The 14,404-nt window shown below is 40.8% G+C and overlaps 1 protein-coding gene across 2 annotated transcripts; it reads right to left on the bottom strand.

Moving 5' to 3' along the window:
* Positions 1 to 3,939: 3,939 nt before the first annotated feature.
* LOC136452999 (uncharacterized protein At4g18490-like) lies at positions 3,940 to 13,781 on the bottom strand. Of its 2 annotated transcripts, none has more exons than XM_066453577.1 (15): positions 13,634 to 13,781; positions 12,450 to 12,514; positions 12,056 to 12,167; positions 11,776 to 11,958; positions 10,887 to 11,672; positions 10,460 to 10,639; positions 10,246 to 10,377; positions 8,685 to 8,870; positions 8,436 to 8,607; positions 7,555 to 7,619; positions 7,271 to 7,310; positions 6,695 to 6,853; positions 6,130 to 6,242; positions 5,974 to 6,049; positions 3,940 to 4,776 (listed from the first exon to the last, which is right to left on the bottom strand). In XM_066453577.1, the coding sequence occupies exons 2-15, from the start codon at positions 12,511 to 12,513 to the stop codon at positions 4,771 to 4,773; spliced, it is 2,274 nt and encodes a 757-aa protein (XP_066309674.1). In that variant the 5' UTR covers position 12,514; positions 13,634 to 13,781; the 3' UTR covers positions 3,940 to 4,770. The 2 variants fall into 2 exon arrangements, with proteins under 2 accessions (XP_066309674.1, XP_066309673.1); XM_066453576.1 differs by having other exon boundaries at positions 3,941 to 4,754.
* Between the last annotated feature and the right edge of the window lie 623 nt (positions 13,782 to 14,404).

The following is a 14,404-nucleotide window of genomic DNA, read 5'->3' on the forward strand; positions in this document are numbered from 1 at the left end:
TCTGCATATAAATTCTACCTTTTCTTTTCCAACGGCCGATTGAACAGTGCAGAGATTATTTTTACGATAACTGCAAAAAGTATTCATTCCAAACGACTGTGGTCGAAAATTATCGAATTACAAAACTCAACATTATATAGTGGATTTTAACACCCACCCCCACCGCCCAAAAAATGTAAAGCATGCAGGACTAAACAAATGACAACCCCCCCCCCCCCCGGGGGGGGCTGTTTTTCTGAAAAATAATGTAAAAGAGCACTGTATGATTATTAAGTAGGAACAGCAAAAAGTTAGCACCTGGAAAATGTGCTACAGCGCAAACCGGAAAAGGAAGAAGAAAAGAGATACAAACCAAAAGCTTACAACCGAGAACTATGTTCGCTTGGCTTATAAACCGTACTTTTTCAGTGAACGAACAGTATTTTCCTCTCACAACATATCAACTAACAGCAGCCATGGCTTATCAGCCAAGCAAACATGGCATAGAGATATAGTATCAGAAAGAACAAGAGAGTTGTTGTGGGGATCATCAACAAGCATGACATCTCCCTAAGCGCCCACATCCGACGAGGCGACGATACATAAGAAACCGTTCTTGGCAATCTTCCAGAGGCAGCACACGAGCTAACTCATCACGGTGATCATCATCACCTAATTAATGATGTTGAGGGTCCGGGCCTCCGGGGCTCAGGCGCTTGGACTCGTGCGCCGCCACTCCAAACGCCGGGCCTCTGCTCTGCTCCTCGCCGGGCACCGTCATCTCGGCCATTGCTGCCGGCTGCCCGTGTCCGGCCGGCAGCGCGTCCGGTCGTCCTCTCGGAACCCGAGCCGAGTCGGAGCTCAGGACCGCAGAGAGCAGCAAGACGCCGAGGAGTAGGTGGCCAAGGTGACTCGCGCCGGTACGCGCCATCGCTTGCTTCGGTGGTCCTGGGTCTTGACACTCGCCGAGCCGTGAGCTGCAGCTGCAATGCCTAGTCCTATCACTCGTGCGGACACTAGCACTTGCAACGAGCCTAGTAAAGGTGCTAACGGTAGAAAGATCATATAAGCCGAAGCTGGTGATGAGTCTAGAGCTACGAGGAACACCACCTTATATAGAGTCAGATGTCTTTGGAGTAGTCCAATGCAGCAAGAAAAAAAATACTCAATTCTGTGGACCCGAACGGTTAAACGGCAGTTGGTGAGGGCTTTTTAGCCGGCTGATCACTTAACAAACCAGAGACGGAGAATCTGAAAGTAACTAAACTTTGCAGCCTGTGGAAGCCGAACCACTAATCAGGCATCTCCGGAGTGCAAGCGGCCGTTCAAATCCCTCGTACAAGGATGCTTCCTTCAACCATTCTCAATGCTCCGTACTCGCACCAGAGGACGGCGTCTATCAGGGGCGGCCGAAGTGTGTTCCTACTGCGCTCAGGCTCAGGCTTAGGGGAAACACAGGGCAACGGGCAATGGCTTCTTGTGCGTACCACGCGATCGAATGGCACTAGCTGCCGCTAGGCAACTGGCGGAGCAACCAAGTGAATTCTTCGGAATCCATTTTGATTGATTGATTCATCTAAAAAGCGTTCGGTTTTGATCCTGACCGACGATGAAAGAAAAGGAGAGCGCGCAACGTTGGACGAGATAGGTAGGATAGGACTCGGCAGCCATAACAAAATGAAGCAACCAATCCAATGAGAGATGAAATGGAGGGGGACGAATGAAGTGTGTCCTGGTAATGAAGTTTTCTTTTTGTTTTTTGACGGGGTACAATGTAAATTTCTACCTATTTTACCGAAGAAAACACAAGGGAAATTATAGAACATACCCTATATTTATAACTTGCTTGCAATGTAATTTGGCAAACTTGTAGCCATTCGGCTCTGAGCAAAATTAATGCATATTCAGGTGGGAATTCTCTCCCACTGTGACTTTTAAAAAAAAAAAAATTCCAACGACTTCCATGATGCCTACAGCCTATGGAGCCGGTAGGTCGTGGGCGTTAGCTTAACGTCCTATGGCCACTTAGACTGCGTTTGGTTCAAAAATGATATGGAATGGTTCCATCCCCCCCCCCCCCCCCCTCCCCCCCCCCCCCCCCCCCCCTTTTGAAATGGAATCATCCTATCATCATGTTTGGTTGGAAAAAACGTGTTCATCTCAGTTTTTTGAGACATGAAAAGGAATAGGGGTGACTCCATTTTAACACTGTCAGCCACATTGTTAGCAGGTCCCATATGTCATGTTCTTCACCTTCTTCCCCTATTTTGGACGGAAAGCGCCGCTCCACACATGGCTGCCCTCCTGTTGGCTGCCGCGTTGCCCACGTGGCCTGCAGGAACTTGATGGTGGGCACCGCACCGGCTGCACCACCCTGCCCTCGTCCTCCACATATGTGCAGCCTCATCTTCCGCATCTGTGTCGCCACACACTCGATCCGCGTAGCATCGCCGCCAGGCACCGCCCATGGCATCCTCCACACCTGTGCGGCCTCACCACCACCATCCCACGACCTCGCCGCGCCGCAGCCGCCCGCAGCAAACTCCCTCGCCCACGCTCCCAATCCCCGCAACCACCACACCACCGCTGCCCGCAGCTGCCGCCCTATGCATCACTCATCCTGCCGGCACCACCGCACCTGCACATCGCCCACCAACCCGGCACCGCCATCATCTGCACATCACGGAGATGAACGGCCATGTGATGGGAACCGAAGCCATCCCTTATGGTCCCTTCATTTTCTTGAATATTCCTCTTTGAAAATAGGTAAGCGAGCCCGTACCATTGTCTGACGAGCCCCACGACGATGTGAGAAGAGGGCCAGGCAAGCTTGGCCGGTTGAAGACGAGAGAGGAATTGGATGGGAGAGAAAAGATCGTGAAGAAAAATATAGCCCTAACATGCGGGATCCACATGTCAGGGTTGGTAAAGGAGGCGAGGGAAAAAATGGGATTCATCTATAACAAGATGAAGGGGATTGAAGAAAGGGGAACATGTGAAAATACTCTTAGGCATCAATTGGAATTGTTAGGAAAGTGTCTATTTTTTTACAAACACAAACTCTCATATACATGCACATATACACTGCTATGAACACACGCACTCACACCCTACTCCTATAAAAACATCTAAAAGACTCAGTCTACAATCTCAAGATTAATGAAATCACCACATGTACCTTGCTGTCGACGGACAAATCACCCATCATTGAAAGAATAACACGATTAAAAACCTTAATAAGTTTAAAAAACATAGAGCACATGCATCAAGTCAAAACTTAAACCCAATTTGACAGGTTCTATAACACAGAATCTAACCAGCTGTGCTAGTTTGCAAGGAAAGCGTTTTTTGTTGTGAAACTACAAGTACAAAATCATATCAAGTCACTTGCAAGATTCCACAACACAGACCAGCACAATTACAGCAATATGCCCCACGCCATTACTGATGGCAAACCAAATAAGGATGGTTCAAACCTGAGGATGAGACCTATGGTCATTTAGTCGAGACGACCAGGGCAACGAGAGGTAGTACAGCATTGCATCTCGAAATGGCTTTCCACTCACTAGTGTTAAACCCGCATTTACATTAGTGCAAGGTTATGGGATAGCTTCCACTGACTATTACATTGGTCTTATCCTGTTTATTATATTTATTAAAAGTAGTGTATGTCACGTGTCCAGCTGTAAATAGAGATAAGTCCATTTCCTGCGTAATCAGACACAGTTTCACTTAATAGATTACTCCGCAGCACCACTTCATCCACTACCGGTCCTATCGTTAGCTGAGTGACCAGATCATAAGGATGTAAAGCACAGTCGCTTTTTCGTTATCGCCTGTTCGTTTGGCTTATAAGCCGTACTTTCTCAGTCAACGAACAGTATTTTTCTCTCACAACAAATCAGCTAACGATACTTTCAGCCATGACTTATCAGCCCAGCGAACAGAGCATATATTAGAAATTTAAACAAAGCAAACAAAGTTCATGAATGTGCATAGCACATGCACTAATTGGATCTGCAGGAATTTTAAGCAAAAAAAAAAAGATCAACCTAGCTAACGACATGAATTACTTCATGGAGGGAGGACCTGTTCTCCAATCACCATGGGACGGTATGAGGTCCCGCTGCTCAAAGCTACAGGCCTACAGCTTCACTAACATCGATCTAGCATGCATGTTCGAAAAGTAAATAAACGAAAAGAACCCACTATGCCTTTGGTTATTAGCCATCTGAATCTGTCAGTGCTACTGAAGTGTGCTGCAACTAGATAACCAACATAGTAACGAAATTTACCAGCTTTCAACACTAACATACCAAAAGCTGGAAGCTAGTAATAAGCAACAAAAATTACTATAGCTTTTGACTGTATCCGTCAGGCTTAGGGTGGAAAGGGCAGCCTAGTCATCAACCACGGTTCTGCTCTTGCAACTTCTCCCTAGCAGCCTAGCATCAATCCAATGTGAACGTTTTGTCACCAACTGCAATTGGCATAGATGAAACCAGGTATTGCCTAGTGCAGCAGTGCCATTCTAATCATCGAGTCCACAAGGTCATATCTCACTACCAGAAATCCAGAATTATTAGGTAATAAGATGTAGGCACTCAACAGTTGCTACGCTATGTGAGCGGACTCATCCACAGAAGCCAACCTTGTACCAAAATGCACGAGGAAGGTAGTAATTCAAGATACTTCAAGATTGCATTTACGCTGGATCCTGAGCTCTTTTGTTGCATTTACATTACCCACGCTCCGCTGGATAAGTCATTTTCTCCCTGCATTTGTCCCACGTCAGTGCTGCCAAGCACAGAAGCACCAAGTTACCAAGACAAACTAATGACTGAGGTTTCCATTACGAACGCAAGCCACTAATAATCAGCAATGATGATAACTTACTAGTAGCAGTAGAAGTGGCGGATAAGAGGTTCCAGCAAAGAGCAATATTGATAATAGACTGACAAGAAGTTCATAAATACAGGTAACGAAAATAACAGAGTTGTCCAGTCAATCAGTACTAGCTCTTTCCAGCCTAAACTAGAAGACAAATTAAACTGACAGGACGCATGCAAGGCAAACATCAAAATGTTTTGCAGCTTGCGTAAATAAGCATCATTCTATGTGTACCGTAATTTTGATTTGGAACCCACATTTCATCGAATATTTTTTTCCCTGCGCCAAATCGTGATATTACTTTCATTCGGGGGGGGGGGGGGGGGGGGGCTTTTCAGTTACTTTAGAAAAGAAAGAAAAATGGTACAAGCTAGGTGAATGTTTTTTGGTATCAAATGAAACGTTTTAAAACTGTTTACACATTTTATAACTGCACATGTCTGCATCTTATTCCTGCACCATTTCCTATTGTGGGATACAAAATGCACGTTATGAACCTCGAACAGTAAAACAAGAAAGACTAAGAGGTGTTACCAGCCATATAGTAGTAATTCTTGAAACAGTAAAAGAAAAGGTGGTCTGTTTCAAGAATTGGCCAGAGTAGTATATGACACATCCCTATATATATAAAAAAAGAGGGGGGATCCAAGTTGCCAAAATAGCTCAAAATGAGGGTGCCAATGCAATTCTTGCGGCTGAACACACACTTAAAAAGGCACCACAACAGAATTATTTACTCTCAAATCAGAAGTACAGAATGTGGTCGCTAATGGCTACCAGCGGCAACTAGATACCTAATGGAAGGGGGTGTGCGTGGGGGTACAAAGTAAATTGTCGGGAGAAAGAGCTTGTCATGCATTAAATAAAGACTGGCTGGTAATGTGTACGAGGGTAGTTTGCTGATGTGCCTGAGAACATGGCAAAAATTGTTGATGAGGCTAACTATGTGGAGACTAAGATCACGAATGAGAAGTAACTTCGGCCATAAAAAATGATAGATAGTAGGTACCACTACAGGAATTACAACTTTCTCCATCTTAACTTATAAAGAACTATATATATCTTAAGCTGATAACATAAATCGAAATAGGGTGCTTAACTTACAGCGTTAATGGTGCCAACTTCCTCAAATAAGTACTTCTTGGATCTCAGGTTGTTTGCGAATTTCTGAATAGAGCAAATGTTCATGTGGTGAAGGGATAACAAGTTTAATATCCATTTAATTGTAAAAAACAAAGTTGATAAAAAATCAATTAGGATATTTTCTCCTCAATCATTGGGTGGTTTAACATCAGCATTGTATTGTTGTTAACGATAGCCCGAACTGCTAGCTCTTTAGCTTCTCCATGTTTCCTTTTCAATAGAATGCATATCTGCAGTCAGAAAATAATAGGTGAAACGAATTGTTAATCTAGATCCATCTGTATACTAGCTCGGGAATACACCATCATGGTAAAGCAAAAAAAAAAAGGTTAAAAGAAGGCGACAACATTAGAACAAAAGAATAATTCTTTTTAATGAAATAGGAACTGCTGAAATTTTCAAATATCAAGTTCTCAGGCTATGTCAATTAAAAAGGTGGATAAGCCTCTGGTAGAACTCAGAGAATCATGCTAAGATGCAATACATCATCACATTGGAGGGTTTTCTTTTAGATGGCATAGTTGAAAAACCTTTCTTTTGAGTAAATTTATAGGTTATAATTGTAAAGCATTAAGAAAACCTCTACAGGCAATTTCACACATAAAAGCAATTGGCACTCTAGTTATAGTAACAAAGCATTGGACAGTTCTTTTATGGTAAAGCACTGGACTGATTTACTCACATCCTCAAGCTCCTTTCTACAAGCCTCAGCTTTTTCTATGTTTCCATCATTTTCTAACAACACAGGCAACTCTAGATCTGAAATGGCTTCCATCCCAGGTGGCATACGTGAAGAGCTTGCATTATCCACATGAGCTTTTGGAGTTTCACTTCCCAGAATCTAACAAGTGAAATCAATAAGGGCATATTAATTAACATAATACTGACTCCAGTTCCAGATGCGAGTCAACTTTTTCCTTTTTCACAAACTGGAAGTGAATTTTTTTTCCTCAAATGGGTTGAAGAGCTGATTCCATTAAGAAGAAGAAAAGAGTCATAGACACAACACCGAACACACCTAGAAGTGAGGATTAACAAATGGTTTCTGTGGTAATATATCTTTAAACAAAATAAAATATCTGACCTTATGGAAGTATTTCTTGACAAATCGACATTTTTTTCATTCAACGTTCCATTCATGTTAGTGATCATTGTTTCAGATATTTTGACTATGTACCACAATGACCTACGTTTCAAATCGTTTGAAACTATACAATACATATACTTACAGATCTTCAGAAATGTTCATCACACTTACCATTTCGTTTCCCAACTCTGGAACAGTTCGAGGTGATTTTCTGCATTTAAATTTGCAAAGTTATTACTCCCTCAATCCCAAATTATAAGACGTTTGGGGTTTTCTAGATACATAATTTTTGCTATGCACTTAGATACATACTATGTCTAGAGACATAGTAAAAGCAATGTATCTAGAAAAACGGAAACGTCTTATAATTTGGAATGGAAGGAGTACTTCCAAAAGAGAGATTTTATGTAGCCATCAAAGATGTTATGTTTATCAAATACGATCTAACCAACAACCTTACAGCTGGAGATCTCATGATGTGTCTGAGCACTTTAGGAGCTTTTGGATCTAGAACAGATTCCTGCAAGTCAACAGCATGAACAAAATTACTAATGAACTAACACAGACATTTTTTTCTTATATCTCTAAAAAAAGGCACACGAGACAATACTGAAAAGTTCAAATATGGTGATTAAATTTTCTGCCTATTGCCACAAAAGAGATAACTAGTATCTAGAATAATAAATGCACTACAGTAGGTTTTTTATGGAACTCCATAAAATGTATTTACAGGATAAACTAGAAATATGATATTTGAGAACATAAGTCCTTATACAACTTTTTTATATCACATGGTGCGTTTCTTCAGTAATACATAGGGTCTCAAAATAGGAAAAAGAACAAGCTATAATATAAGGTATATAAGGTTTACAGTTAAATGAATCTGATCCTTATCATGTCATTCAAGGAACTTCCATAGTTCCACGGAGTGTTTTTTTTTAAGGTTACGACATACGAAGTATAGTGAATTACCTCTTGTAAAGTTTAATATGAAATCATCAAGAACAATATAGTATTGTTCGACAAAATAGTAAAAAAAAGACTATTGTAAAAACTTGGCCCATAGGGAGAGACGCCCCCAAGGGCCAAGGCATTACAATTAAGGTTGCGAAAGACCCCGAACGCCAGCTGCCCAGGACGCAATTAAGTGTATTTCTGCAAGTGGTTAACTCAGCGAGGTCCTCTTGTTTCTGTTTACAAAGTAGCTTCTCGATAAAAATGAAGAACAAACCTCGGCTTAAGAGAATGTGGATAATCCAAGTAGGAAACATGTTTTAGTGTAGAAATGAAAATCACTTTCTTAGGAAATATAATACTTGACAGGAAGAGAACATACCTCAGGAACTTTCTCCATTATGGATGGGCTAGGCTGTGCAGGCTTTCCTTCAGGAATGGAGTAAAGGATTCTGGATGTTGTTACAGGGGAACCCTTTGTCCCACTCACTTGTACTGATTCCTTCTCTGGAACCATGTCAGACTTCGGACTTCTGATTCCTAATTTTGTAACTCTAAATTCAGATAGATTATGTTAGCTGCCACTATGTAAGTTTAGAAGGAAAAGAACATCTGGAGGAGAATATTATACCTTGCTCCTGTCAGTTGAGAAATTGTTGATATTTTATTATCTTTGGAAGGAACACCTTGCAATGAATCAGAAGCATTGCTACTTTTCAGAAGCACATGATTTGCAACAACTTTATGTCCAGCGCTATGTGCTGTGCTGCTTCGAGCATTCAGTAGAGACAAGTTCCCCGAGATAGGAGGCTCAAGGCTGAAAAAAAGGTACATACATATATATATTAGCATCGAATCCAATCTGACAAGAAGTATTCAAGAATGCCCTGATTATACTAAAAAGGTGGTTTCAGCTGCAGAAGTAAATGCATTTATAGAAATACATAGATATGGTACAATAATATGTTATAATCAGCTACAACTCACAACACTTAAAACCCGAATTGTCTGAACAGTCAAATGATGTCCTTTCATCAGGGAGCACAGTAAAAGGAGTCATCAAATTTCAAGAATCATGACTTTACATTATTATGAAATAATCAGCGCTATAGTTGTTGCAAATGGAGTAATTTTCCATATATATAATGATCAAGTGTTAGACACTAGCTATAGCAATAAACATATTAATTTCAGTATTTTACCTCCACAAACTGATACATTTTCAGTATTGAGAATTAGCAACAGATATCAAATAAGGATACTCTTTGGCCAAAATAGCCTATCACACGAAAGGTTAATAAAATACTGCAACAAATGACGATTATGGAAACTGCAACAATTGAGTAGATGTGATCCATTCGACTTGATGAATCAATCCCATATCTGCAACATCCTTTTATGCACAAATGTACTAAATAGTTTTAAAACTGTCACAGATTTACACTTTCCATGAATACAAAACTATTGTATTTCCGATGAATTATGAAGGTCCTCATCCATTCCAATATAAATTAATTAGAAAGACCAAGAACAATAATATTGAAACCTTACAGCAATCTTCATTCAGTTCAATATTAGGCAATTAGTTCTACCACAGGGGTTCAGATACTGAACAGAAAATATCGAATTATGCCATCGATCATAGAAAGGACAGGTCAGAACTGCAATGTTTATAATGAAAACTAGTTCTAAAGAACAAGGCAGATAACATACAGCCTGTTCGTTTGGCTGTGGCTTGTCGTAAACGATCGTAAATTTTCAACCGGAACAGTATTTTTCTCACACAAACCAACCAGCATTACTTCTTCACGAACCAGCAACGATACGAACCAGCCAACCGAACAGGCTGATAGAAATTGGGCCTGTTTGCTGCAGATTTTATGGCTGCAGCTGCAACAGTAATGCGCCTGCACGGCACTGTTGCGAGTGCTGGATGCAGCTGCAGCAGCCACACCAAACACAGCCAATTTATTGTACAAGCTCCATTCAGGTTAATATCAGGTCTAGTAGCAGATATATCAAAGATGCTGAAAATAGTGAAACTGTGTCATCCATGATAAATTGACAACAAGTAAAGAACAAAGAGAACTTGAGAAGTGTTGTGCATGCGGCATGCCCAAAAAGAACCTGCAGAACAAATTTTAAATATGATGCATTCATAATGCGCAAGATTTAGGATGATAATTTTTTACCCTAATTTGGCATTTCTGTCACCTTTGACATTCATGGAGGTGGCCAATAGCCCATTTGATGGTGGCTTGCTGTATGTTTTTGATAAAGCAGTGTTAGATTTGTCAGGTACTGCATTAGCTTGCATGTGTTCCCTGCGTATTTAAAACCACATTCATTATTCGATACACTATTAATAGTCATGAGTATATGCTAATCTGTCCATCTGTCTACCACCTCTTCAAGTCTGTAGGATGTGTGGTCATCTTTTTTATCACTTTACTTGCACTGGACAATTGATTTAAGGCTGTTTCTGAAGCTAGTTCGACCCTGGTTGCTTTCATATGTACAGACTTGGATAAAAGAGAGAAGCTTCCTCTCTCCTTCGTCAGTGCAGGTTCAACACTTCTGATTTCCCTGCATGTAATTGTGAGAAATTATTTCAGGAAAGTAACAAACATGTAAATAGATCCATTGTGTCACACTTCTCCATATAGATTTGCTGCCACTACATTAGAATGCATTATGAACAGAAGCATGGTGCACCAGAAGTAGAATAGCAGGCTATGCATTCTATGTTAGTATTTGATTATGATAAATCACAGTGGAGATCTAAAAGTGTTTTATATTGTCAATGATGAAGGCACATTTGACAAAGACAGACCTCTGCATTGAACAAGAGAGACTCTTGGGACCTGAAATCTCTTCCTCAGTATTCTTTGTCCCATGTGATGTCTTCTTTAAAAACTTCTTAGGAGCGCCACTAAAACTTTGGTTGTCTTGACTTCCTTCATTAAGCGAAACACTTTCCTCCAGAACCTCATTCCGGGAATTAAATTGGCCCACCGGTCTTCTTGAGACATTGGGATTAATAATGCTGGTGTCCCTGGATCGTAAACCATTCGACTGCTCATCGTCATTACTCTCCCTTGATACATGAACTTTACCAGAGTTCAGTATAGGTGCATCTTTACTGTTCACAGGATCTGCTAGCCCTTGTGTTGGATCTTCACTAGATATGGCACTGCAGGAGAAATCCTGAGAAGGTAGGTTAACAGCTGCCTTCGTTGGGTATATCTCTTTAGGTTGCTCTCCAGGATTGTCATTGAGCACTGAATCTACTTTAGTTTGATCCACTGTAGCAGGATTAACACTGGTATGTTCTTGCATCTTGTCAGATGAATCAGCAGCATCGATATTTGAAGTCTGTTGACTGACATTCTTCACACTCTCATGATTGGTCAGATGAGAAGGTCTCAAAGTGCAAGTATCAAGTGTATGTGCTTTGTCCGTACTATTATTCTCTTCAAGAATAGCATTGCGCTTGGCTGAAAGACCTCTTTGTGTATCCTTCTTAACCTCTGAGGAGACAGGGCCAGATTTGCCAGTAAATCTACTCGTACTATTTTCTTCAATTCCTAGTTTTCCATCAAGACTAAACTTTCCCAGCCTGTAAGCAAACAAAAACCAGAAACAGAAAAACTAATAGCATGAAGTTTCATATCAATATATAATACGATTTTCAGTCTTCTAGCACCAGTGGTTTAACTTACTCATTGAAATCAAAGGAAAAGGAGAAATTATCCTTGTCAGTTTCCTTTTTCTCTTCAGAAAGATCTGCATTTGAACTGCTGTGCTTCACCTTTTTCTTCTGAGGACTAGAAAAATCCAGATCAGACATGCCCATTTGAAAGGATGGTAATTTGTCAAAGGCTCCATCAAGCCCGAAATCATCTCTGGTTAAAGAAATGATTTGTTAGAACCATCATGAACAACGAGCAGTTGATCGCATCAAAAGTTGATGGATTCAAGCCTTTCAAAAGATTAACTCACAGATTGTCAAAGCTGAATTTCTTGCTACTCTTTGGAACTGTGAAGTCAATTGTGTCTTTTCCTGATTTTGGTAACTTCCAAGATGAAAGAAAATCATTCCCAAAGTCTTCATCTGCCAACATATAACAAGCATACGTCAGGTCAAATTAGAAAGAAACTGCCATCAACTCATAGCAAAAAAAAAAAGTGGATACTGTTCAAGCATCATAGATTACTTTCCGAAGGTAGTGCTAGTAAGAGCCAAGTATGATGAACATGACCCTTGGTAGTTTCCAATGAGAGGTCTCGGTTTTAGCAGTATAGTGAATTTTAGTCCATGCAGAGCATATAGATAAGGAATAAGGGCCTGAGATGATCTATTAGACGAGTATTGACAGCTCACAAGAGGACATACCAAGGGATGAACTTATATTTTTAGCATTTGCAGTAGAGACAGCTCTTTTTCGTGATTCGTCCATACTGTCAACAAACTCAGACCGCATTCAAGGAAAAAAGGGAAATACGTTAGAAACCATCAAATTTATATAAAGGGAAGATTATCGTGTTACAATAAATATTATTACATTACCAAATCAATGGATACAGGAAAATACCAAAACACACACACACACAGCCCCCCCCCCCCCCCCCCCCTTTAGAACTGGACATTGCAATTGATACTAAACTAATCCAGAAGGGGGAGGGAAATCATCTCAGTGATGATGAATAAAACATGTCTTGCCAAACAGAAAAAAAAAATTCAGAAGCGGAATAGTTTGTCTACTAGTCACAACAAGTTTGGGTCACCTGCGTCCCTCTCTCAGAGATGTTATATTCAATTGACACCATCCAGTAACTAGCTCAAAACATTTATATCAGTGGCACAACAATGGGAGGAACAATGCACCTTAAATTTTAGGGGCTTTGGCATTCATACCCCCAGTTTCAGGGCTTGTGGTGATTTTGCCCCTATTTTTTAAACTTTGTGTTTTTGCCTGTTATTTCAAATCGAAGCAAGACTTTGCCCCTATTCTGTTAGGTCATTGTAACGGTGTTAATTCCGAGGTGAAATAACAATTGTGCCCTCGCTTTTGTTGGTTCTTTGTACTTTGACCCCTGTTTTGGATTCAAAGGTTTAGACATTATTTTTTCAGATTGTCAAGGATTTTGACAACGAAATTTAACACAAGTGGCTGCATATGTTTTAAATCTGTGGAAATTTTGCAAAATTTTAACAGCAGTTATGCCAAAATATTGACATACACAAACACAAATCATTATCACACAACCTGCATTTAATCATGAAATGCATAAACAACAACCATAATATGAGTACCCACACCCTATGCATCAGGGTACATCTTACAGCTCCCGTCATTTAATTTAACTAACACAGAATCCGCCAGCGATGTTAACTTCAACTGCAGGTCCCTCACGATTCACTGGCAGATCCAGTAAAGGGACATGGGTGTACACATGTACACCCAATAATTTTTGCAAAACTTCGAAGTTAGGAGGCATGTCAAATAGCTAAATAGCTTTAGGTTAGGGTAGTCGGTGCTCAGTTTGAAGAGAAGGGAAGAGAAGGGGTGGGAATACCTGGTGGGTGCTCGTCGCCGGCGAAGAGACCAACTGCCTCAGCAGCTGGCTTAGGGCGGCGGCGGCGGCCCACCAATCGTCGGAGAGGGAGAGGGAGAGGGAGCGAGAGAGGCAGACAGAACGCACGAGTAAGGATCCAGCGGACGGAAGGGGAATGCACGATGCAGCGACGGCGGGAAGGGGGAAAAAAAGCGCACGCCTTCTTCTGGGCCGGTTGTTTTTCACAATTTCTTTCAAAATTTCTGTTTTCGTTTCTTTATTTTTCTCTCTCCTTTTTAAATTTTTTATTTTTGTTGACTTTATATGTCTTCTCGTCATGGGACACTATCAATGGCTAGTACAACATTTATTTTAAATAACAGAAACAATATTGATATTTATGAGTATATAGTAAATTATAAATAAGTAAAATGGAACTTTTATATTTTATTAAGGTTGAATATTTTCCTATAGAAGCTAGAAGTCATTATAACAATTTCGCAAGTGTTAAATGCACCAGTGGCTTCTGAACTTCAAAGCATGTGTCACATAGGTGCACCACATATCGTCTATGCCAACTATGTCAGCATTTATTGCTGATGTGGTGTGGTAACGTGGTATGTATTTTTTTATTTAACCCATCCTATTTATTTTTGTCTTGAAAAATAGATCCTCCCTTCTCCTCTCTCCCTTCCCACAGCGGCACCGAGGCCACTCGCCATCGTGTCGATGATACAGCCAATCGATCGATGCTGTATTGTACGCTAGAACCAATGGAAGGACCTAGAGCAA

This window comes from Miscanthus floridulus, chromosome 5, assembly GCF_019320115.1.
Source record: "Miscanthus floridulus cultivar M001 chromosome 5, ASM1932011v1, whole genome shotgun sequence".
In the NCBI taxonomy this organism is placed as follows: Eukaryota; Viridiplantae; Streptophyta; class Magnoliopsida; order Poales; family Poaceae; genus Miscanthus; species Miscanthus floridulus.

Bases quoted from the DNA above. Each gene is read 5' to 3' on its own strand.
- LOC136452999 (XM_066453576.1), bottom strand. From the start codon at position 12,513: ATGGACGAATCACGAAAAAGAGCTGTCTCTACTGCAAATGCTAAAAAT. The intron at 10,378-10,459 runs GTGGTAGACAGA...TTAAATACGCAG, and splicing joins CATCCTACAGACTTGAAGAG to GGAACACATGCAAGCTAATG. The intron at 6,243-6,694 runs GTGAGTAAATCA...TTCTGACTGCAG, and splicing joins GTAGAAAGGAGCTTGAGGAT to ATATGCATTCTATTGAAAAG.